The sequence below is a fragment of the Callithrix jacchus genome, chromosome X (genome assembly GCF_049354715.1).
Source record: "Callithrix jacchus isolate 240 chromosome X, calJac240_pri, whole genome shotgun sequence".
Lineage (NCBI taxonomy): Eukaryota > Metazoa > Chordata > Mammalia > Primates > Cebidae > Callithrix > Callithrix jacchus.
In genome coordinates, this window is record NC_133524.1 from 120,598,998 (window position 1) to 120,624,533 (window position 25,536).

General features: G+C 34.9%; 1 protein-coding gene across 3 annotated transcripts in view; it reads right to left on the reverse strand.

Moving 5' to 3' along the window:
* The window catches only part of TENM1 (teneurin transmembrane protein 1), an 801,721-nt gene that overhangs the window by 469,691 nt on the left and 306,494 nt on the right, over positions 1-25,536 (reverse strand). For all 3 annotated transcript variants that reach the window (XM_078363019.1, XM_054251187.2, XM_054251185.2), the window contains exon 5: positions 23,984-24,040. In XM_078363019.1, coding sequence (XP_078219145.1) covers positions 23,984-24,040 — 57 coding nt within the window. The remainder of the gene's footprint in view (positions 1-23,983; positions 24,041-25,536) is intronic.

Below are 25,536 nucleotides of genomic sequence, written 5' to 3' on the forward strand. Positions count from 1 at the left end.
TTACACAGAATTTTTGTGCAGGCTACACAATCTCTCCAACTTCAGAAGAATTATTTCAGCAAGAATAAACTTGCCAAGGAACAATGAAAATAAAAGATAATTTTTATCAATAAACTAGTTTTGCACTTACAAACATCAAAATAAGTGAAAATTGGTTAAGCAGAAATTTCCAATTGAAAACAAAAAGTTAAAAGTATAAACTTTGGTGAATAAGGAAACTCTATTTAAAATCAACCATTTAGCATAATAATCATTTGTTCATGGAAACAAAATGATGTGTACACTGTTGAAATTGTTAAATGAAAGATACAAATTTTTGGTTTCAAAGGAAAATAGCATGGTGTATATTAATATGAAAAGTTTGAAATTTGCAGTTACCTTATTGTTTTGCTACTGCTACTAATTTTGGCAAACAATTTTGAAACATAAAACTGCTTGTCCACTAGATAACAATACTTCCATGCTTTGCTTCCTCTGTAAGACAGAAACTTGATCTCCAAGCATAGCTGTTTCAAGTAAACAAAAAAGTATATCCATTCTACACATGGGACTGTCATTTCATGAGGACAATCAATATGAGCAGGTGACATAACAGTAATATAAACAGCAAATACTATTCTTAGTCTAATAGGTTTGTTTCCCACTTTATTTTTAGAAGGAATACACACATGCAAAACGACTTTAAAGAAATTTTAAAGTATTAAATTTAAAGAAATTTTAAAGTATTAAATTTAAAATTTAAAGCATTGGAAGGAGCCCTTTAAGCAGCAAGCATTGGCTATTTTAAAAAGTGACCAAGAAAGCAAGTGAATTGGATTCATTCACATATTACATCATTTTCCTTTTATTTATTTTGAAAAATTATGTTAAATTAAAAAATTCAATAGCACATTATCAAAGTTCAAATTGGACAAAAGCATTCAGGAAAAAAAATCTCCCTCCAATTCTCGTCCCACAGCCACTCAGTTCCCCTCCACAAGTGCAATCAAAATTATTCATTTATTGTGAATATGTCCAAAGAAATTATATGATTATGCAAGCATGAAAGAATATAGCTTCATTAAAAATCTCACGTAAAATGTAGTATACTGGACATCACCATTTTCAAACTTCAGGTTGTGACCTATTAGGTATAAAATGAATTTCCTGGCTCACAACTAACATTACAAAGACATGAAATGGAATAGAAAAGAAGAGAAAATGTCAGAGCACGTTGTTTCATAGTAAGGGTAGATATTGTCTTATGAAATTTTTGTTTTTGGCTTTTATTTATGGATTCACTGTAAACTGGGTTAGAATGTAAAATATATTTCCTCAACTGGGTCATAGACAAGAAAATCCACTACTATAAACAATGATTCAAACTCTGTGGCTTTTGTTTAATGATGCATCTTGAAGACTGCTCCACTTCAATAATTATAGAGTTGTCTTATTTTGTTTGTGCTAGATTTATTTTTAAAATTTCAGACACCCATAAAAGGGTAAGAAGAGCAATATTATAACCACCCATGTACCCCATTACCTAGCTTAATAAAATATTATGAATAAATGCATATACAAATAGTGTCAGTGCAGTTTAACCCCCCTGTGCGATTCCCCCTGAGCCATCCGACTTCTCTTCCTGCTTATGTCTTACTCTCTTTAAGGCTGCAGAGTATTCCACTGCATGAACATACCATAAAACTTTCAAGTAACTTCCAATTGATAAACATCTTGATTTATATCACTGATTTTTTAATATTTCAAACAGTGCTAAGTGAATATCTTCATATCACTCTGCTCATTCAATATCTGTAGGATACATTTCAAGAAGAGAAATTGCTGGATCAAAGAAGATAAATATTTTTTTGCTAAATACTGTCAAATATCTTCTCATACTGTATCTATTGATACTTCCATTACCAACATTTCATACACATTTGCCAAAAATGTATGTCACAAAATTTTAACTATATTGTCAATATTATAGGTGATAATGATAAAACTTAGTTCAGTTTTAATATGCATTTCTCTTATGAGTTTAAACATTTTTTTTCATATGTCCAAGGACAATTCTCATTTTGTTTTCTATGGTATATATCAATTTTTTTCTATTTTGTTATTGGGATTTTTTTCCTGTTGATTATAAGTACTCTTTATATAGGAGGAAATTGGCTATTTGTCTCTGTGTGCTACACATATTTTTAATATATATATATATATATATATACACACATATGTATATAATTTTGTGTAGTCAATTTGACAACAGGTTTTGTTTATGGATTCCAGCTTTTTTTGTGCTGTATCTAGAAAAGGTTTTCCCATGTTAAGCTTGGAAGAAATTCTCCCATAGTGCTTTATTGTACTTATTTTCACATTTAATTCTGAATCATCTAGAATTTATTCTGGAATAGGGAGTGAAGTAGGGAGGGAAGCAACTTTATTGTTTTCTAGATGGCTATATAATTGTCTCAACACTTTTCATAAACAATTCATGTCTTCCAGACTTATTCGAAAGGTCATCTTTATCATATACTCTACTCCTATTTGTATTTGGAACCATTTCCAGTCTTCTTCCATCTTAACACTTTGTTTATTCATATGATAGCATCCCACTAATTTATTTACAATGAACTAAAATATATTTTAATATCTGGCAAATCTATCGTTATTTTATTATGTTTTTCCCCATATATTTTCAAAGTATTCTTACATGTTTGTTTTTTCCAGTTGAATATTAGAGCCCACATGTTAGGCTTTTTACAAGATCAATTGATATGTTGTCATTGAAGGCATGTTAAAATGATAGATTAAGAGGAATTTCTATGGTTCTGAGACTTATTCAAGAAAAAAGTATGGCTTTCTACTTACTTATGTTCTTTTCTATATTCTGCAATAGCACTATAATGTGTGTGTGTGTGTGTGTGTGTGTGTGTGTTGCACTTTTTGCTAGTTTATTCTTAGGCATTTTGATTGTTGTTGTTGCTACTGTAATCATTTATTCAACTATATTTTCTAAATAAGTATTGTTTTTATGGAAGAAAACTATTAATTTTGTGTGCCAAGTTTGTACCTAACTAGCTTATAATCCCTGCACTTTGGGTGGCCAACATAGGAGAATGGCTTGATCCCAGGAGTTCAGCATCCTGGTAAACATAGGGGAGACCCATTCTCTACAAAATATTTTTGTAAACAGCCATGGTATGGTGGCATGCACCTTTATTCTCAGCTACTTTGAAGGCTGAAGTGGGAGGATCACTTGAGCTCGGGAGGTCAAAGCTGCAGTAATCCATGATCTCGTGACTGTACTCCAACCTGGGAAACAGAGTGAGACTGTCTCAAAAAGAGAAGAAAAATCCTTCTAGTGCTTCCTCACTTCAGATAAAACTGGATTTTCTGATTTTACATGATCTCATGTACTGTAAAAAAAATATATATGTTTGTATGTAGTTTTACCAAAAATTGATGCGTAATAGTACAATATAGTGGGTAAATGCAAGGATCAAAATGCCTGGTGTAAATCCTGGCTTTACCACTTACTAGCCAAATTATTTTATCCTTATTGTGCCTCAGTTTTCTCATTGGAAACGGGAATATCATTTGTACCTCAGTTATGGAGTGGTTGTGAGGATTAAACTCAATATATGTAAAACACTTAGAACAATGTTTGGCACATAATTAATACTACATGTTTGTGAAATGTTGATTTTTATCAAAACCCTTTTGAAAATCTCTGAAGGTTTTAAAATATGGTTTATCTATATTCATATACTCATATTGTATGTTAGAGTAACAGAGTTCTTAATATTGAATAATCCTTGCATTTTTAGTATAAACTGTACTTACTTGTAGTGTATTATTCTTTTATTATATTGCTGAACCCTGTCTGCTAGGATTTTATTTAAGAATTTCGCATCACTATTCACAAGTAAAATTGATTTGTAGATTTATTTCATACTTTCTTTTTCACTTTTAGATATCAATTATTTTTTGTTTCCAAAAAAATCTTTAAAAAATTTGGAAGGTTTCATTTAATTATGTTCTCAAAACATATAGGTAGCATTGAAATAATGTGTTCCTTAAAGATGTAGCAAAATTTGCCTATGACACTGTCTAATTATGCTATTTCTTTTGGTTTATGTGGTTCTTTGGAAGTTTTATTTCTACTTTATAAATTAGACTTCTCTCTCTACTGAGAAAAGTTTCTCTCTCTTCTGAGACCAGTTTTGGTCATTTGTATTTTTTCTATGAGATCATCCATTCCAACATGGTTTTCAAGTATATCTTAAATGAGGTACACAAATTAGTCTCTTATGAGTCATTCAATATCCTCTGTATCTTTAGTTATTTTGACATGCTCATGTCTTATTTTCTTTTCTTGAGTGTGCTATGTATTTTATTGCTTCTGCCTGTGAGAATTGTTTCTTGAATTTATTAGTTCTCAAATTTTATGATAGCTTCTTAAAAATCATTCCAGTTCAATCAAAAATTTTAAGTCATTATAAAAATTGTTAAATTCCAGAATCAATAAAGGACATACAGTTAAAATTTTCTAATTATTTATTTTGAAATAGGTGATCATACAGAGTAAAAAAATTCAAATTATTCAATATAGCATTCAGAGAAAGAATATTTGCTTAATTAATGCACTACAGATCTTCAGATTTCCATTTTCCTTCCACAGGGGTGACCATGTTACCCATTCATAGAGACAAAGTATTAATTGGAATGGCAATTGATTTTCATTTGTAATTTTGGGACTGAAGTTAGTAAATAATAATATTCTGCTCTTTTAAATTTCAACCCCTGACTTGAAAGTGGTTAATCATTTTCCATTGGTTCCTAACAGTGCTTATTTTTCCAAAACAAAATAAATTCTCTCTAGAATATAAGTTGTGACTTCTGAAAGTCACTGGCACCTCAAATCTTGGCCCACATACTCATTCAAGGAATTTAAGATAATTTGGGGGTGATTTGGAGGTAGTCATGAACCACCTTATAATCTAATGAGGACATGGATGCTTGCCAGAGGACTGCATGTCCATCAGCATGCATTCAATATTATATGCAATTTGAGGCATTGACAGACTTTCTGAAACCCACTGATAGAACTTCTTGGAAATGGTTTATTTATAGGTTTATTAATACAATTGACCCTTGAGCAGTGCAGGGGTTACAGATGCCAACAACTACACAGTCAGAAATCCACACATAACCTTTGACTCCCCAAAAACACAACTACTAATCGTCTACTATTGATTGCAAGACTTGCCAATAACAAACAATTGATTAACACATATTTTGTATGCTATATGTATTATATGCTTAATTCTTAAACTAGAAAAAAGAAAATGTTATCAAGAAAATCAGAAGGAAGATAAAATATATCTACTATTCATTAAGTGGAAGTGAATTATCTAAAAGGTCTTAATCCTCATCATCTTAATGTTGAGTATGCTGAGAAGGAACAGGAAGGGGAGGAATTGATCTTGCTCTCTCAGTGGTAGTCAAGGCAGAAGAAAATAGATGTGTAAGTGGACCCCTGTGCAGTTCAAAACTGTGTTGTTTAAGGGCCAATTGTATGTTCATGCTTCACACATTTATTGAGTTTTTACCTTGGGCCAAAATATTCTTTACATACATTTGTGATTAACTCATTTTCTTTGAATTTGGTTGGGGGATACTTACAATTAAAGCCCAGTGTGATGCAGCTATGACTAGGATAGTCCAGAGAACCACAGGACTATAGAGGAGGAACAATCTCATCCAGAGGTCTGAGGGTGGGGATCCAGAGCCAAACTGGAGAACTGATGATACAGTTTTTGATATTTGTCCCCTCTAAATGTCATGTTAAAATGTGATCCCCAGTGTTGGAGGTGGTGCCTATAGGGAGGTATTTGGGTCATGAGGGTGGCTCTCATGAATGGTTTGGTGCCCTCTCATTGGTCATGAGTTCACATGAGATCTAGTTACTTTAAAGAGTCTGGCATCTCTCACTTACTCTCTTCTGGCATGTGACACTCCAGCTCCACTTCTATTTAGCCATGACTAAAAGCTTCCTGAGGCCTCACCAGAAGCCAAGAAGAAGCAGATGCCATGCTTGTTCAGCCTGAAGAACCGTGAGTCAAATAAACCTCTTTTCTTTGTAAATTACCCAGCCTCAGGTATACTTGCAACAATGAAAACAGACAAATACAACTTATTTGGAAGGAGTTAGTGTCCTAGGTGCCTAACCCTATACATTGTCATCTCTTATGGCCAAGAATGAGCTGCCGAATGAAGGCTGGCTCACAGACCAGAAACAACTACACAATCTAAGCCTTTCTGCCCTCTTAACATGTTTCTCAAGGCTGCCAGGCTTGATTAATATTTTTATAGCCTCTGAATTTTCTTCTGGATGACGTTTCTTTTTTAAATGTTTTTTATTGAGAAATAATATTTTCATAGTTATGGGATATATGTGATATTTTGTTACATGCATAGAATGTGCAATGATCAAATCAGTGTTTTGGGGGTATCCATCATGTTGAGTGTTTATCATTTCTATGTGTTGGGAACATTTCAAGTCCTCTCTACCAGCTATTTTGAAATATACAATACATTGCTGTTAACTGCAATCATACTACTCTTGTCAAACATTAGAATTTTTTCCTTTTATCTAACAATATGTTTGTACACATTAAAAAGCCTTTCTTCATCCTTCCCATCCTCTGATATCTATCATTCTAAACTCTATCTCCATGAGATCAACTTTTAAAACTCCACATAACAGTGATAACATGTATCATATTTTATTCTGTGTCTGGTTTATTTCACGTAGCATAATGATGTCCAGTTCCATGTTGCTGGAAATGACAGGATTTTATTCTTTTTATGGCTGAATAATATTCCATCATGTCTACATATCACATTTTCATTATCCACTCATCCACTGATGGACACTTAGGTTGATTCCACATGTTGGCTATTGTGAGTAGTGCTGCAATAAACATGGGAGTGCAGGTGTCCCTTTGATATAATGATTTCTTTTTTTTTTGGATAAATGCCCAGTAGTGGGAATGCTGGATTCTATAGTAGTTCTATTTCTGGTTTGTTAAGAAATGTCCATATTGTTTTAAATAGTAGTTATACTAATTAATATTTCCACCAACAGTGTGTAAGAGTTCCCTTTTCTCCTCGACCTCATCAGCATCTGCTATTTTTTGTCTTTTTAATAAAAGTTGTGCTAACTGGGATAAGATTATATCTCATTTTGATTAGTATTTACCTGATGATATGTGGATTTATTTCTGGGTTCTCTATTCTTTTCAATTGATCTATGTGTGTGTTTTTATACCAATGCCATGCTGTTTTGGTTACTATAGTCTTGAAATAAATTTTGAAGTCAGGAAATGTGATGTGTTCAGCTTCGTTCTTTTTGCTCAAGCTTGCTTTGGCTACTCAGGCTCTTTTGTGGTTACTGAAGAATTTTAGAATTTTTTATTCCATTTCCGTGAAAAATGACAGTGGTATTTTTATAGGGATTGCATTGAAGCTGTAGATTGTATTGGGCAGAATATTAATTCTTCCTATTCATGAACATGAATTGTCTTTCCACTTGTTTGTGTCCTCTTCAATTTCGTTCATCAGTGATTTGGTAGTTTTCCTGGTAGTGGTCTTTCAGTGCCTTGGTTCAATTTATTTCTGGGTACTTATTTTTTTGGAGCTATTGCAAATGAAATCGTTGATTTTTCCTCAGCTAGTTTATTACTGGTATATAACAATGCTACTAATTTTGCAAACTGATTTTGTATCCTGCAACTTTACTGAATTTATTTATCAGATCTAAGAGTTTTTTGTTGGAGTCTTAACGATTTTCTAAGTATAAGATATCATCTGCAAAGCAGAACATTTGACTACTTCTTTTTCAAATTAGACACCTATTATTCATTTTTCTTTCCTGACTGTTCTGGCTAGGACTTCTAGTTCCATGATAAACAGGAGTGGTGAAACGGGGTAGCTTTGTCTTCTTCCAGTTCTTAAAGAAAAGGCTTTCAGCTTTTCTCTGTTCGGTATGATGTGGGTCTGTCTTATATATAATCTTTATTATGTTGAGGTGTATTCCTCCTATGGCTTGTTTCTTGAGAATTCTTTTTATGAGGGAATGTTGAATTTTGCCAAATGCTTTTTCTGTATCTACTGAGATATCCATATGGCTTTTGGCCTTCATTCTGTTGATGTGATGCATTATGTTTACTGAGTCACATATATCGAACCATCTTTGCATCTCTGGGATAAATCCCGCCAAATCGTGGTATTGATATGCTATTAGACTTGGTTTATTGATAGTTCCATGATGATTTTTGCATTTATATTCATCACAGATATTGGCCTATAGTTTTCTTTTTAAATTGTGACTTTCTGTGATTTTAGTATGAGGGTAACGAGGGAATATATTCTCCTCCTGGGTCCGCAAGGGGGCGTAGTTTCAAGGATAAGAACTTCCCAGCGCCTTGCGCCCCATCTCCACTCGGGGTCTTAAGGGTCTTTAAATTTTCATGGGCATGGGACAATAATCAAAGCCAATCACTCCAGTGGAAGCTTAAAGGAATTCCTTTCATAGGTCAAAGGGCTTGGAGAAGGAGGGAATTCCTCCCAGGTTAAAAGTCCCCTTCTTCTACACCTCCTTGGATTCCATATTGGGTCTCCTTCCACCATCTTTGTGGAAGCTTTCTCTCTCTCCAGATTGTCCCCCTCTGGGGTCCCCTTGCACTCAGTGTGGAAGCTGTTTTTCTCTCTGGGATTGCCCCCTCTGTGGTCCCTTTCCACAATCCTCGTGGAACCTGCTTTTCCTCTCCAGGATTCCATCTTTCTGGATTCTCTCACTCAGTGTGGGAACAGCTTCACTTCTTTGTTTTCACCCTCTAGGAACCCTTCTCACTCAGTGTGAGAACTGCTTTTCTTCCCTGATTTTTCCTCTATGGGAACCCGTCTCACTCAGTGTGAGAGTGACTTTTCCTTCTTCTCACTCTGTGTGAGAGCTAGCTGTTTCTCTCTCTTCCTTTCTCCTTTTTTTCCCCTCTCTCTCTGCCTAAATAAATCACTTTTCTGCTAAAACTCTTTGGGGTCCAATATTTTCTTGTGAGCGCACCATGCTGTGGTCTCCCATTCTTGGGTGAGGGAGAGACCAAGAGCCTGGAAAAACATCCTCTCTGAGGAGCTGTGCCTCCCCTGCACCCCAAAACCCAGCAACAGTAGTGCTAGCCTTGTAGAATGAGTTAGGGACAATTCCATCCTCTTTAATTTTTTGAAACAGTTTCAGGAGAAATGGTGTTAGTTCTTAGAATGTTTGGTAAAAATTGGCAGTGAAACCATTCTTCCCTGAATTTTTCTTTGTCTGTTCACAGAAATTAAAGAGATATTTTATTATTGATTCAATCTCATTGCTCATTTTTGATCTGTTCAGGTTTTCTATATTTTCCTGATTCAATCTTGGTAGGATATATGTGGCCAGGAATTTATGCATTTCCTCAAGATTATTCAGTTTGTTAGTATATAGGTGTTCATGACAGTCTTTGATGACCTTTTGTATTTCTATGATATCAGTTGTAATGTCTTTTTTTCCATTTCTGGTTTTATTTCTCTAGATCTTCTCTCTCTTTTTTGTCAATGGTTTATTGATTTTGTTTATCTGCAGAACCTACTTTTCATTTGTTGTTCCTTTGTATTACTTTTTACAGTCCATATTTCATTTGGTTCTGTTCTGATCTTTATTATTGTGTTCTTTCTACTAATTTGGGGTTTAGTATATTCTTGCTTTTCTAATTCTTTGAGGTGTATGATTAGATTGTTTAACATCTTTCTACTTTTTTGATATAGGCATTTTTTCTAGAAACTTCCTCCTTAACACTGCTTTTGCTGTATCCCATAGGTTTTTACTTTACTTTACTTTTCTTTCTTTTTTTTTTTTTTAATTTTAGACAGAGTTTTGCTCTGTCACCCAGGCTGGAGTGCAATGTCTCAATCTCGGCTCATTGCAACCTCCACCTCCTGCATTCAAGCAATTCTCCTCCCTCAGTCACCTGAGTAGCTGGGATTACAGGCACCTGCCACCATGCCCGGCTAATTTTTGTATTTTTAGTAGAGACAGGGTTTCACCATGTTGGTCAGGCTGGCCTCAAACTCCTGATCTCAGGTGATCTGCCTGCCTCAGCTTTCCAAAGTGCTGAGATTACAGGGGTGAGCCACCATGCCTGGATATCCCATAGGTTTTAATATATTGTGCTTAAATTTTAATTTCTGTTAACAGATTTTTTTAAATTTTCTCTTTAATTTCTTGTTTGAATCAATGGTCATTAAGGAGGATGTTTAATTTGCATATATTTGTACAGTTTCCAAAGTTCCTCTTGTTATTGATTTCTAGTTTAATTCCATTGTGGTTTAAGAAGATACTTGATATGATTTTTAAAAATTTCTTGAGACTTGTTTTGTGTCCTAAGATGTGGTCTATCGTGGAGTGTATTTCATGTGGTGATAAGAAGAATCTGTATTCTGTAGCTGTGGGATGAAATGTTCAGTAAATGTCTGTTAGGTCTATTTAGTCTAAAGTGAAGTTTGAGTCCTATGTTTCTTTGTTAATTTTCTCTCTAGATGATCTGTCTAATGCTGAGAGTGGGTGTTTAAGTCATAAAATATTAATGTATGTAGTCTATTCACTATTAATGTGTGTAATCTATCTCTCTTCTCAGGTCTCATAATATTTGCTTTATACATCTCGGTGCTTTGGTATTGGGGGCATATATGTTTAGAATTGTTATATAATTCTTGTGAAAGTGATTGCTTTATCATTATATGATGACCTTTTTGTCTATTTTTAGTATTTTTGACATAAATCTATTTTCTCTGGTATGAATATAGCTATTCCTGCTTTTGGTTTCTGTTTGCATGAGTTATCTTACCTTCATTCTACATGTGTATTTACAGGTGAGATGAGTTTCTTGAAGGTAGCACACAGTTGAGTCGCTTTTAAAAATCCATTCAGCCAGTCTACATCGTTTAAGTGGGAATTTCAATCCATTTACATTCAAGGTAATTACTGATATGTTAAGGCTTATTCCTGTAATTTTATTAATTGGTTTCTGGCTGTTCTGCATATTCTTTGTTTCCTTCTTCTTCTCATATTGTTTATCATTGCAGTTTGATGGATTTTTGTAGTGGTGAAATTTGAGCCCTTTGTCTTCTTCACTTGTATGTTTGCTCTACCAGTAGGTTTTATATTTTCACTTCTTTTCATGATGATAGCTATTATCCTCTTTGTTCCAAGTATAAGACTTCCATAAGCATTTCTTGTAGGGTCAGTCTAGAAGTGATAAATTCCATCAGCTTTTGTTTTGGAGAGATTTTATTTCTCCTTCATTTATGAAGGATAACTATGTTGGGTATGGTATCCTTGACTTCTAGTTGTTTATTTCAAAACTTTGAATATATCATCCCATTCTCTTCTAATCTGTAAGGTTTCTGCTGAAAAATCCACTGTTAGTTGATGGAGGGTCTCTTGTAAGCAACTAGATGGTTTTCTTTTACTGTTTTTGTAATTCTCTCTTGGTCTCTCACTTTTGACATTTTGACTATATTGTGTTTTGGAAAATACCTTTTTAAATTTTATATATTTGGAGATCTCTGAGCTTTTTACATATGGATGTCTAAATGTCTTGCTAGATTTCAGGAATTTTCAGCTATTTTGTTAAACAGAACTTCTTTCCCTTTAATTATTTCCTCTTTTTTGGTATAACAAAAATTTGTATACTTGGTCACTTTGTGGTGTCCCATATGTCATGTAGGCTTTGTTCATTCTTATTTGTTACTTTTTCTTTATTTTTGTCTGACTTGGTGATTTCAAAGGACCTGTCTTCATGTTTTAAAATTATTATTTCTGCTTGATATAGCCTATTGTTAAAATTTTTGAATGTATTTAAAAAAATGTTATTAAATGAATTATTCAGCTCCAGAATTTCTATTTGGCTCTTTTTTATAACTATATCTTTGGTAAACTTGAAAGGAAATGAATTATATTCTGAATTGTTTTGCTGATTTCTTTGTATTCTTTTTCTGTGTTTTCTTATATCTCAATGAGTTTTTCACTAATTAATTTTTAAATAACTTTAAACTTTAAATTTAAGGGTATGTGTGCAAGTTTGTTTTATAGTTAAACTGTCTGTCACAGCAGTTTGGTGTAGAGATCATTTCATCAACCAAGTGATAAGTATAGTGTCTGATAGGTAGTTTTTCTATCCTCACCCTCCTCTCACCGTTCACTCTCAAGTCAGTCCCAGTGTCTGTTCCCTTCTTTCTGTCCATGTGTATGCAATGTTTAGCTTCCACTTATAAGTGACGGCATGCAGTATTTTCTGTTCCTGCACTAGTTCCCTTATAATGACCTCTGGCTGCATCCCTGTTGCTGTAAAGGATGTGATCTCATTCTTTTTTTATGCCTGTGTAGTATTCTATGGTGTGTATGTACCACATTTTCTTTATCCACTCTACCATTAATGAGCACTTAGGTTGACTCCATGTCTATGCTATTGTGAAAAGTGCTTCAATAAACATATCGGTGCACATATTTTTATAGCAGAACAATTTATATTTTGGGGGGTATGCATCCAATAATGGATTGGTGGGTTGAATGGTAGTTCTGATTTAACATTTTTCAGAAATCACCAACCTGCTTTCCACCACAGTGGCTAAATTAATTTGCATTCCCATTAGAAGTGTATTGTGTTTCCTTTTTTCCATAGCCTTGCCAGCATCTATATTTTTTTATAATCTTTTTAATAATAACCATTTTGACCGGTGAGATGGCATCTCATTGTGATTTTAGTTTGCATTTCTCTGACGATTAGCAATGTTGAGCCTTTCTTTATATACTTGTTGGCTACATTTATATCTTCTTCTGAAAAGTGTCTATTCATACCTTTGGTCACTTTTTAATGGGGTTGTTTGATTTTTGCTTATTAAGTTCTCTATAGATTCTACATATTACCTTTGTCAGTCATAGTTTGTAAATATTTTCTCTCATTCTGTAGATTTTCTGTGCACTCAGTTGATTGTTTCTTTTGCTGTGCAGAAGCTCTTTTTTAAATAGGCATTTTTTGTTAATTTTTGTTTTTATTGGAATTGCTTTCAGTATCTTCATCATAAAATCTTTGCCAGGGCCTATGTCTAGAATGGTAGTTCCTAGGTTTTCTTTTAGGGTTTTTACAGCTTTAGGTTTTACATTTAAGCCTTTAATCCACCTTAAGTTTTGGATATGGTGTAAGGAAGTGGTCCAGTTTTAATCTTCTACATATGGCTAGCCAGTTATTCCAGTACCATTAATTGAATAGGAAGTTCTTTCCCCATTGCTCGTTTCTGTTGACTTCGTCAAAGATCACATGGTTGTAGGTGTGCAGTTTTATTTTTGGACTCTATTCTATTACACTGGTCTATGTGTCTGTTTTTGCACCAGTACCGTAATGTTTTGGTTACTGCAGCCTTCCTGCATAATTTGAAGTCATGTAACGTGATGCCTCCAACTTCATTATTTTTACTTAGGATTGCTTTGGCTACTCTGGCTTTTTTTGGTTCCATATAAATTTTGGTATAGTTTTTTCCCAATTCTATGAAAAAAGTCATTGGTAGTTTGATAGGAATAACACTGAATCTGTAAAATTGCTTTGGGGAATATGGCCATTTTAACAATATTGATTTTTCTATCCATGAGCATGGAACATTTTTCCATTTGTTTGTGTTACCTCTGAATTTTTTTAGCAGTGTTTTGTAATTCTCATTGTAGAGATCTTTCACTTCTTTGGTTAGCTGTATTCCTGGGTATTTTTATTTTTTATCTCACTAAATTATTTTTCCTGGATTTCATAAATTATTTTTTCATTAGAATTTGTTGCTAGATAATTATTGTGTTCTTTTGAGGTATCATATTTTCTTGCTTTTTAATGTTTCTTTTGTCCTTATATTGATATTTGTGCATCAGGTATAACAGTTGCTCCTCCTAACTTTTTTGTATTTGCTTTGGTAGGGGAGGACTTTTTCCTGAACACATATCTATTGTGTTGGTTGGGTAGAAAAGTTTTGCTTTGCTTCTGGATATGCTGCAGTTGTGTCATCTCTGTGTGACTCCTTCAGCTGTAAACAACATCAGTAGCATCTATGATGCCTTCAGTGGCTTAGCGTGCAGTTGTTAACGAAGGCTATGGCAAAGTTTTGCTGTGGATGGGGATGCTAGGTGGGCCTCTCCTTGAGCTGTAGTGGTGGCAGTGAGAGGTCAAGTGTGCCTATTCTTGGGCCCATCCAGGGCAGTGCATACTGGCACCAGTGTTAGTGGGTCCACGCAGGTTGATCACTGGGTCTCCAGAAAGCTTGCTCAAGTGCTGGCAGTGGCAGCAGTAGACCAAATGAGTGAGTAGGCCCTTGGGCTGCTGACCAACAGGTGTGGCACGGGCAGTAGCAGTAACAGTGGCAAGACAACCTCCTATTTTCCAAGCGATCTGTGCTGGTGTTAGCAGTAGCTATGGCAAGTTGGGCAGGCCAGTTCCCAGGCTTGCAGGTGGTGCATGCTAGTGGGTACAAACATTGGTAGTATCAGTTGATTGTGTTGGCCCAACTTGAGGCTTCTGGGAGGAGTGCTTAGTTGCCAACATTGATGGACTGAGCAGGGCACTCCTCACTTCCCTGGACAATGAGCTTGGACACTGGTAGTAGTGGTGCTAGGCCAGGCAGATCTGTATTAAGGGCCTCCTCTTGTGGTGCATGCTGCTGCTGACTGTGGTAGGCAGGGTAGGGTGATCCCCAGACCCCTGGTGGAATGCTTACGTGAGGGTGTCAGTGGCTGTACTGTGGTCCTGATATCAGGGAGCCTTGGGTTGTTTTCAGTGGCAGGAGCAATTGTCAGGTGGGTGAGGAGTGTGCACTTTAGCCCTGGGTGGTAGCTACAGTAGGTTGCCTGTAATTAGGGTGCTTGTAAATGCAAGAGGCTCCACTTCTGGGGGCAGTGGGGTTGCTGCCAATGGTTCATACTTTGACTCTGGTAGCAGCAGCCAGCTGTGATGGAGGCTATAGGATGTCCATTGTATTCCAGGGATGTGTAGATGCAGAGGATGTTGAGCCCCAGGACAGGATGCTGTCGGAGACTGAGCTGTCAAAATGGTGCCATGCTGTAGCTTTTTAGGACTTGGAGGGTGGGGTGGGGTGAGACCCAATGTGACATCTCTCTCTGGAGCAATGCCATCACATAGTCCCCAGGCAGATTCTGTATCTTAGTCTAAGGGCCCACATAGATCAAGGGTTCTCCATAGCTAGGACTGTAGGAGTCCACAGTGAGACTGCTGGGGTCTCTTACTTGCCCTTTCCTCATACTGGGGATCTTCTCCAGGCTCCCAGCCCATTCCAGCTGAGCAGGCTGCCTTGCTTCCCTCTTTTTCCTTGCCTTAGGTATTTCCTGTCACTTCTTTGTTGAATTCCAGCATTCTCTCATAGATGATGTATTCGAAGTGTGATTACTCACTATTTTGGTTCTTCTTTGTGGAGGAGGCATGTACCAGATGCCTCTAGTCAGCTAGCTTCCTTTCTGTCTCTAATGACATGTAATTTTAAACAACATACAGTCATGCATTTCTTAACAACAGGGATACAATTTGAGAAATGTGTAGTTAGGCGATTTTGTCATTGTGTAAAAATCACAGATTATACTTACACAAACCTGGATGGTCTAGCCTACTACACACCTAGGCCATAGGGGTAGCCTACTGTTGCTAGGGCTACAAACCTGTACAGCATGTTACTAAACTTCACCGAATATTGTAGGCAATTATAGCACAATACAAAGTGTATATGCATCTAAACATATCTAAATGTAGAAAAGGTACAGTAAAAATATGGTATTATTATATTATGAGACCATTATCATATATATGGTCTGTCATTGACCAAAACATTATTACACAGCACATGACTATAGTTATGTTTTTTGCATTTCAAGTTGGTGAAAAATATTTCAAAGTAAATTATCTATTACCAGAGAGGGCACACTAAAATGGACACTATGATGCTTTACTAATGGGGCAGTAGGAATCTTGATATGATTTGATAATATATATCTGGAACCTTAATGAAAATACTTTTGAACACAGTAATTTTATTTGTAGAACTCTACTAATAAATCAGGAGGAGACCAGTGTTTGATTACAAAGATGTCTATTTAACTATTTTTATTCTAGTGAAATACTGGAAATTTTAATATCCAAAAATAGTGTATGGTTAATTATGTTACATCTACCTAACTAATATATTTAAAATAACATTCAATTAAGACTTAGTAACATTGAAAATTGCTGACATTTTAATTTAAGTGAAATATCAGGTTGTATGGATGCTGATCAGGTTATATGATGCATGGAAAGAAAAAGAAAAGATGCTAATTCATGAGAGAATGTGACTAATATTTTATTTGGGAGAGAACCTTAAGGATTTTTTCTTGTTTTTCAGTCATTTCCCAATTTTCTTTAATAATCTATTTATTAAAAAGTATTACTTTTATAACAAAAAACTACTAAAAAGATAGTCGACTTGCCTCTGTAATAGCTAAAATGATTACCCTTTTCTCTAAATATATTTCACTTATTTCAAAAAGTGATCAAATAGGATATATGAAAAAAATTCACAGCATGCATTCAAACTGTGCGCTATTCTGCATTCCACTTTAAATACCTACCAAAAAATTAACTCTGACCAGCAATCTCATGAATATCTATTAAAAGTGAAAAGATGGACAGTGCAAGGTAGCATGAATGACTTAACACGAGCCCATTCCCAAACCAGAAAAGAACAACCAAAAGCAGATATCCTAACTATGGCAATTGAAACATCATTTTCAAATTCAGATGACAATGTTGTCATTTTATTTCTGGTGAATATAGGCTGAGCCATATTTTTTCCTCTTCATTTTCTAAGCTCTTTTTAAGCACTTTAACTCATTTTTGCTTCTTTCACAGTAATGTACTAAAGAAGTAAGAGAGTAAATAATATATCAAGGACAACTCTAAAAACTAACCTATATAATACTAATTAATTTTAATAGCTACATTATTTGTACTGTATTTAACTTTTACATTCAAGTTTGCATTCATGTAAATATATGCATATGTATATATTATATATTAAATGTATGCATGCCACACATTTACATTTATTTGTGTATAGATACTTATATTCTATTTTTAAATTAAAATTTTAGGCAATTTATATTTGAAATCACTGATATTATAGTACTGCTAGTAAAGACATATATAGCTACATATATGTATACTATATAGTATACATATGACCAGCAATCTCATTAATATCTATTAAAAGTGAAAAGATGGACAGTGCAAGGTAACATGAATGTTACATAGATACATATACAGTATACTATATATGTATGCTATATGTATACATATATAGGTATACATGTGTAGTATATGTATACATACTATATGTACACATATACATGTATGCTATATGTATACATATATACCAACATACATGTCTACATATATCTACATATCTACATCTATCTACATCTACATATATGTATACTATATATCTACATATATAAACACACACACAGAGATCCACCATCTATATAGTGCAAATAGTTGAATTTTACCTCTAAAAAATGTAAATCTCATCCTATACACACACACCACATACACACTACACACACACAATGCACCTATTTAAAAAGACAAATATCAAACTAAGAAAAAGCCATAATATGTAGTCAATAGGAAGTATTCTAGAGAACTAATAGGAAAATATAAAAATTCGAATGGGAAAATGGGCAAAGTATGTCAACAGGAAATTGAGAGAAGTGATGGAAATTGAGAGAAGTGATGGAAATGGGCTATTAACCTAAAAAGATGACCAAGCTCACCCATAAATAGATACAACATAATAGCAAGAAGAAATACTGTGTTTCATCTTGCAGATTGGGTATTAGAAAGCTTTCTCATCATTGTCAGTGTTGATAAGTATACAGGAAAACATACTTTTATATAGCTTTAGTAGGTAAATAAATTGGTAGGTCTCTTTTAAGGGGGAAATTTTCTAATATGTAAACAAACATTAAATGTATATATTTTCAGCCCATCATTTCTACTTCTAATAAATTATACAAGAGGTGTGCAAAAGATGTGTACAAGAATATTAAGTGCAGCACTGTTTTTAATATCAAAACACTGGAGATCTAGATGTCCATCAACAAGGGACTGACTAAATAAAAAATAACACATATATAAACAGAATCCTAATATAGTCATTAAAAATAGTGAGGCAGGTTTATACTACAAATATGGGGAAAACTCCAAGATAATATGAACTGGAAAAAAATTATGAGACTTTTTGTAGTATGTGATCCCATTTGTACATGCATGGTAAATTTTGGGAATGATACATAATACATTATTAACACTGACTATCTCTCAAGAATGACACCTGAAGTATGGGAGGGAGGGGGATGTTTCACTTATTAACTTTAAACCTGTTTTTACTATTAATTTTTAAACCATTGGCCAATATTACTTTAATATAAAAATAATACTAGTTAAAATGTTCTACTGAAAAGGAAAATATGACCTTGTTATATCTACTTGATAATGACTTGAAATTCAGTATTATCAAAGTGGTTTTTAATTTTGAATATCACAGTCACCACAGAAGTATCTCACCCACACATAAAGTAATCCCAATAACTTACACACTTCCTCTGATAGTGTAACATCTCCAAAGGAGCTGTTACAGAGTCAACTGCACTGTCTCATACATGCCTAATGGGTCCAACAGAGCCATTAGGATGTCAGTTATATGGCAGGGCTCCTGCTGAAGCTATTACCAAGTCATTGCATTGTTTCATATACTTCCTTTAACAATCAGATGGTTTCTGAGGAACTGTTATCACTGCTATGGAAGGGTGCTATATAACTTACACTACCAGGGGAAAACAAAAAAAGCAAAGGAAAGAAATGGAAAACAAATGAGCAAATTCCTTCCATCAAATGTACATGAATGGCCCTACATGGTCAAATATCAGAAGAAATAACTCCTCATTTGGCTATAACTATTACTCGTCATTCAAGAAACCCAGGCATTAGGTTAGCCATTTTTTCACAACTAGAGCTGTTTCCTTGAATGAAATTAGGGTCTGAGAACAGCATATGCATGGCTATGATGGTATGTTTATTGGTAGCACATACTATACTACTCAGGTTCTGTGGTACAGAAGCAACAGGGAGCAGTACTAATGGATTTCTTTGCTGTTATGATATTATATCAGATATTGCCTTACCTGTAAAGTTCCTGAACAGAACATAAGGAGCTCAGCTGCCCAACATTCATGGAAATCAACAGACCTTCTGAGTACTAATTAAAATCCCAGCTCTACCTTATAGGGCTACTACACTGACAATGGGAAATACAATAGCTCAAGTTAACCTGCAGCCAGGTCTGAAGTGCCTCAGTGCATTTCCTATAGCTTAGCAGAATAAGGTTGTTGCCTATTAATAAAATGTTGTGTTACTTAAAATAAGACAAGTGCAAGGATTTTTAATGAGGTTTGAAATGAGCAGAAAGTAGGCTGGGTTCTTTCTACTAGGCTAAAGAGTTCCCTGGGATTTTACTAGATGCTTCAGAAGCTATATTGCCTCTTTGTCTAATACTTGATAACAGGTACCTTACCTGATAACATCTATCCCATAATATGTGCATAATAAATGAATAGTGATAAATAACAACTACAACTGACATTTATAGAGCATTTCATTGTAACAGATACAATGTCAAGTGCTATATATCCATTTCTCATTTAATCCTTACCACAAAAACTCCTAAGACTATGAAGTAGGTAATGTTACCATTTGACAGATAAAGAAATTAAGACTTGGAGATCTCTGGTTACCTGTTCAAGGACACACAGCAGCTAAGTGGCAGAACTAGGGCAAAAACCTAGATCTGTCTTCTATCACAGCTATTCTTAAACACTTACTATATAGAAAACATTGTTTATTTAGATTGCAAGCTACTGTATCTTTATCATGGTATTAACTAAAGTGTGTTAAAATTAGCTTTCAATCCTCTCTAATAGACCTCTTTGGGTATATGTGTCCATTTGACACTGACAGCCTTGCATTGGGAACTGCTTCGAGAATCAAATGAGTAGGCTCCCCTAAAGCAACATTTGTATTACTGACCTTACCCCTCATTGTAGCTGATGAGACCAGTGGTAGACAGCTGACTCAAGTTTAGAAAATTATTCTGTCTCCTTATAATTTCAAAATGGCACTAACAAAACATCTGGTTAATCTTAGCTTCTTTTCTGAATAGAAGTAATATAAATTAGAGTTTTATGGGGTATAGGGTTTTATGCTTGTCTTGTGGATGGAAACTTAGAGAAAGTCAACCCAAAGAGACAGAGATGAAGGAAATGGGTTTAGAAACAAAGCAATTTCTTAACAATTGTTTTGAGAATTGTTAAGGGACAGCAACAAATCCCTTCTTGAGGTATAGCCACATTCTTGCCCTGAGTCCCATAGGCATTCTCACGTACTTTATTTTTTTAAAGTATTTCTTGTGGGTACCTAGTAGGTATATATACATTTACGGGGTACATGAGATGCTTTGATATAAGCATGCAATGCATATTAATAACAACGTGTAAAATGAGGTATCTATCCTGTCAAGCATTTATCCTTTGTATTACAAATGATCCAATTTTACTCTTTTAGTTATTTTAAAATGTACAATTAGACTGTTATTGACTACAGTCACCCTGTATTCTTATGTCCTTTTAATACAACTGTTTTCTGTTTAAGCTAGCTCAAATTGATTTCTGTTACCTGTAATAAACGATCTTAACTATTAGGGCCTTAATCTCTCCCAGTAGATGGTAAATTCCGTGAGGTTGGGGAATGTGTATTATTCATCTTTCATATATTCCCAATCTCTAGTACAGAGTTTGGCAAAGAGAGGTGCTTAATGAATATTGCTTGAACAGAAATATGATTATCAAGACAATAACTATAAATAATTTATTTGCAATTTATACTTTATTAAAGGTTACAATACCTTTTTAACTACCTAGAAAATTTCTTTCCATTTAGCTTCTTGATAAACAATTTTTATTTTCATGTTTTATAATCCAACTGTTCCATTCAGGCTATGTGAATGGAATATGTGAAAAACACATTCTTGGAAATTGATTATTCAAATTTAGCTGTTGATATTGTTTTTTTCTCCAGTTCAATGTATAGTCAAATGTAATTATTGAGGGATGCCCTAATCACTGAGGTTGATACTTAAGTAGGACTATCAAACTCTTCTAATAAATGCTCATTAGAAAGTAAAGAGATAACCCACATATTAGAAGAAAATATTTGCAAACTACCCATCTGACAAAGGATTAATACCAGAATATATAAGAAGCTCAAACAATTCAATAGGAAAAAAATCAAATAATATGACTTTAAAATGGGCAAAAGAATAGACATTTCTCAAAAGAAGAAACATGAATGGCCAACAGGTATATGACAAAATGCTCACCATCATTAACCATCAGAGAAATGCAAATCAAAACTATAATGAGATATCATCTCACCCCAGTTACAATGGCTTTTACCCAAAAGGCAGGCAATAACAAATGCTGGCTAGGATGTGGAGAAATGGGAACACTTACACACTGTTGGTGGGAATATAATTTAATATAGTTACCATGAAGAACAGTATGGAGGTACCCTAAAAAAAAGCTAAAAATAGAACTACCATATGCTCTAGCAATCCCACTCCTAAGTATATACAAAAGAAAGGAAATATATCATAGCACTATTTACAACAGACAAGACATGGAAGCAACCTAAATGTCCATCAACAGATGAATGGATAAAAAAAATATAGTACATATACATAACATAATGTTATTCAGCCATTAAAAGAATGAAATCTTGTCATTTGAAACAACATGAATGGAATTGGAGGATATTATGTCAAGTGAAATAAGTCAGGCACAGAAAGACAAAGTTCAGATGTTCTTATTGATTTGTGGGAGCTAAAAAAACAATCGAACTTATGAAGATAGAGAGTAGAAGGATGGTTCCCAGAGGCTGAAAAGGGTAGAGGGAAGTGGGGGAAAAGGTGAGGATGGTTAATAAGTGCACAAATATAGTTCGAGAAAATGAATAAGAGCTAGTATTTGATAGCACAACAGGGTGACTGTAGTCAATGTTAACTTACATATTTAAAAATAACTGAAATATTGGAATTGGAATGTTCTTAATGAAGAAATGATAAATGCTTGAGGTGATGGATACCCTGATTACACATTGTATGCCTGTATCAAAACATCACATGTACTCATAAATATGTATACCTACTATGTACCCATAATTAAAGATAAAAAACTAAATGATCATTAGGTCACCTGTCAGAGATAGAGTTCTGTTTTAGATTACCAGAGGTCTGACATACTATAGTACTTCTATCCTTATAAGAGTCACACAAGATCAGACAAGATCCACAAAAAATATATTTTACCCTTATAGCAATGCATAGTTTTCATTTATTTAGTGCCTACTGTGCTCTAGGTCCCCTGCTAAGTACTGAAGCTCCAAAAGTGAATAAATCAGACCATTTCTTCAAGTAGCTTCCAGTCTAGCACTTATTAACAACCGCTGTTAGGATATAAAATACACAACTCTAGTATTAACCTATGATGAGTAGCAATGTTGTTAGTAAGGTGAAATGGGAATGGAAGAGAGGTAGAATAAAGCATAATGGATGACATAAAAGTATTACCTAGGCAATGACTGTTCACAGGTCCCAGATTGAAGCTAACTTGAGTGAATCTACACTTTTATTAATAGACAATTCAGCATCAACAGATGATGAAGGGTTTACTTAGGACAAATTTGAGAGAAATGGAAACATAATGCATTAGTGTCCTTCTACTTCTGTGAAAACCTCCAGATCCCCTTCTGTCACCCGATGGTTTTCCTTTCCAGCACTTCAGGGCTTTAAGTTCAAGTGTTTTAGCACTGAAATTAAGGGATATTTCTTGACTGTTCTAATTTTCATATACTAGTTCTATCCCTTTTTTTTTTTTGAGACGGAGTCTCACTTTGTCACACAGGCTGGAGTGCAATGGCAGGACCTCGGCTCACGGAAGCCTTGGCTTCCCAGGTTCAAGCCATTCTTCTGCCTCAGCTCTATCCCATTGTTGAGTCATTGCCTTGTGGTGAAATGTGGAGACCCTTCCACAAGGTGTTAGAGAAGGGCCCAGGACAGGCTGAGTTGTGAAAACAATTTATAAATGTTGCTTTCATTAGTATCCCTCTCCAAAGGGGCAAAACCCAATGAACACAATGAAGGCAAAAGTAAAAGAACACCAATGCCCCCTTTCTAAGGAATAACAGTGAAAATATAGGTTTGCAGAAGAGAATGAACAACATTTTTTTAATTTGAAGGTATTATTTATGTTTGATGACATAGATAAAGTGGGATTATAAAGCCAAGCATAAACAGCTGGAGGAAGAGACCAAAGCCAACTGCTAAACAACATCTGAAAGTTATGACAATACCTAAAATATACAGAGTTAACAATTAGAGCCAAGTAAAGCATGGTAGATATGTAGAAAGTCATAAAGCCAAATCCAACCCAACTTGATCTCAATCTCTCCTCCCAGGTTGAATAAATATTTTCTCATGCTGCCTGAAATCCTGTCTTATCCTTCTCCCTAGCTCCCCCTTCACCTCCTCTTCACCACCAACATTTACACAGGAAATGTTCAAGAAGAAAACAAATAAGCTGCCGCTGTATTCTCTGACAGTTTCCTTGAGCAGCCTTGTGTGTTGTTTGTCAGAGGAGCAGCGTTTCATTTTGGGGGGTAGGTGCCAGAGATGGGGTGAAGTAAAAATAATATGTGATCAAATATTTGAAAACACTTGCCTTGAGTTGACCCAGCTTGAGCCTCCATGTCACAGCAAACAGGAGAGAATTTGAAACCTGTAACAGTAAACATTTTACTAGTTAAGCCTTCTCCAAGTTATCAGCAATTCCTCAAATTTTACCCTTAACCTTCACCTAGTGGTTACTTTAAAAAAAACAGCTTAATTGCAATGTAATTCACATACATGATATTCATCCTTTTAATGCATACAATTCAGTGTTTTTTAGCATTTTCACAGAGTTGCACAATCATCATTCTATCTTATTTTGAAATATTTTCATCACCCCAAAAGGTACCTCATACCAAGGGACTGGCAGAGGTAGAAGAATAGTAGAGCCATGCACACGTATGTTCATAATGGCACTGTTTACAATAGCAAAGACCTGGAACCAACCCAAATGCCCATTGACAATAGACTGCACAGTAAAACGTGGCACATATACACCATGGAATACTATGCAGCCATAAAAAATGATGAGTTCTTGTCCTTTGTAGGGACATGGATGAATCTGGAAAACATCATTCTCAGCAAACTGACACAAGAACAGAAAATCAAACAATGCATGTTCTCACTCATAGGCAGGTGTTGGACAATGAGAACATATGGACACAGAGAGGGGAGCATCACACACTGGGGTCTCTTGAGGGGGGCAAGGAAGGGACAGTGGAGAGGTAGGGAGGTTGGGGAGGGATAACATGGGGAGAAATGCCAGATGTATGTGATGGGTGGATGGAAGCAGAAAACCATATCTCCATGTGTGTGTCCCTATGCCACAATCCTGCATGATCTGCACATGTACTCCAGAACCTAAAATAGAATTTAAAAAAAGCATAGGCAACAAAAGCAAAAATGAACAAATGGGATTACATCAAACTAAAAGGCTTCTGTATAGCAAAAAATAATTACACAGTGAAGAGACAACATATAAAATGAGAGAGCATATTTGGAAACAATACATCTGATAAAGGCTTAATATCAAAAATGTGTAAGAAACTTAAATGACTCATAACAAAAATGAGTTACATAATTATACATATATACATAGTTTTAGACCTTGTTGTGTTCCTATAAAGGAATAGCTGAGGCTGGATAATTTACAGTAAAGACCTTTTTTTGGTTTATGGTTCTGTAGACTGTACAAGAAGCATCTGCTTCTGTTGAGGGTTTCAGGGAACCTCCAATCATGGCAGAAGGCAAAGGGGATAGAGGCATGTCATGTGGCAAGAGAGGGAGCAAGAGATGAGGTGAGGTGTCATGCTTTTTAAAACACTAGCTCTCATGTGAACTAATGGAGCAAGAAGTCACTCATTAACCTGAAATGGCATCAAGTCGTTCATGAAGGATCCACCCTCATGACCCAAATACCTCCCACTGGGCCTCACCTCCAACATTGGGAGTCTAATTTCAACATGAGATTTGGAGAAGACAAATATCCAAACCATCTATCTCTTTATCTATCTTTCTATCTATTTATATAGAAATAATATTCCATTATATTTTTATAAATTGTATGTTATCAGTCATTCCACAGTTGTTTGGGGAGCGATTAGC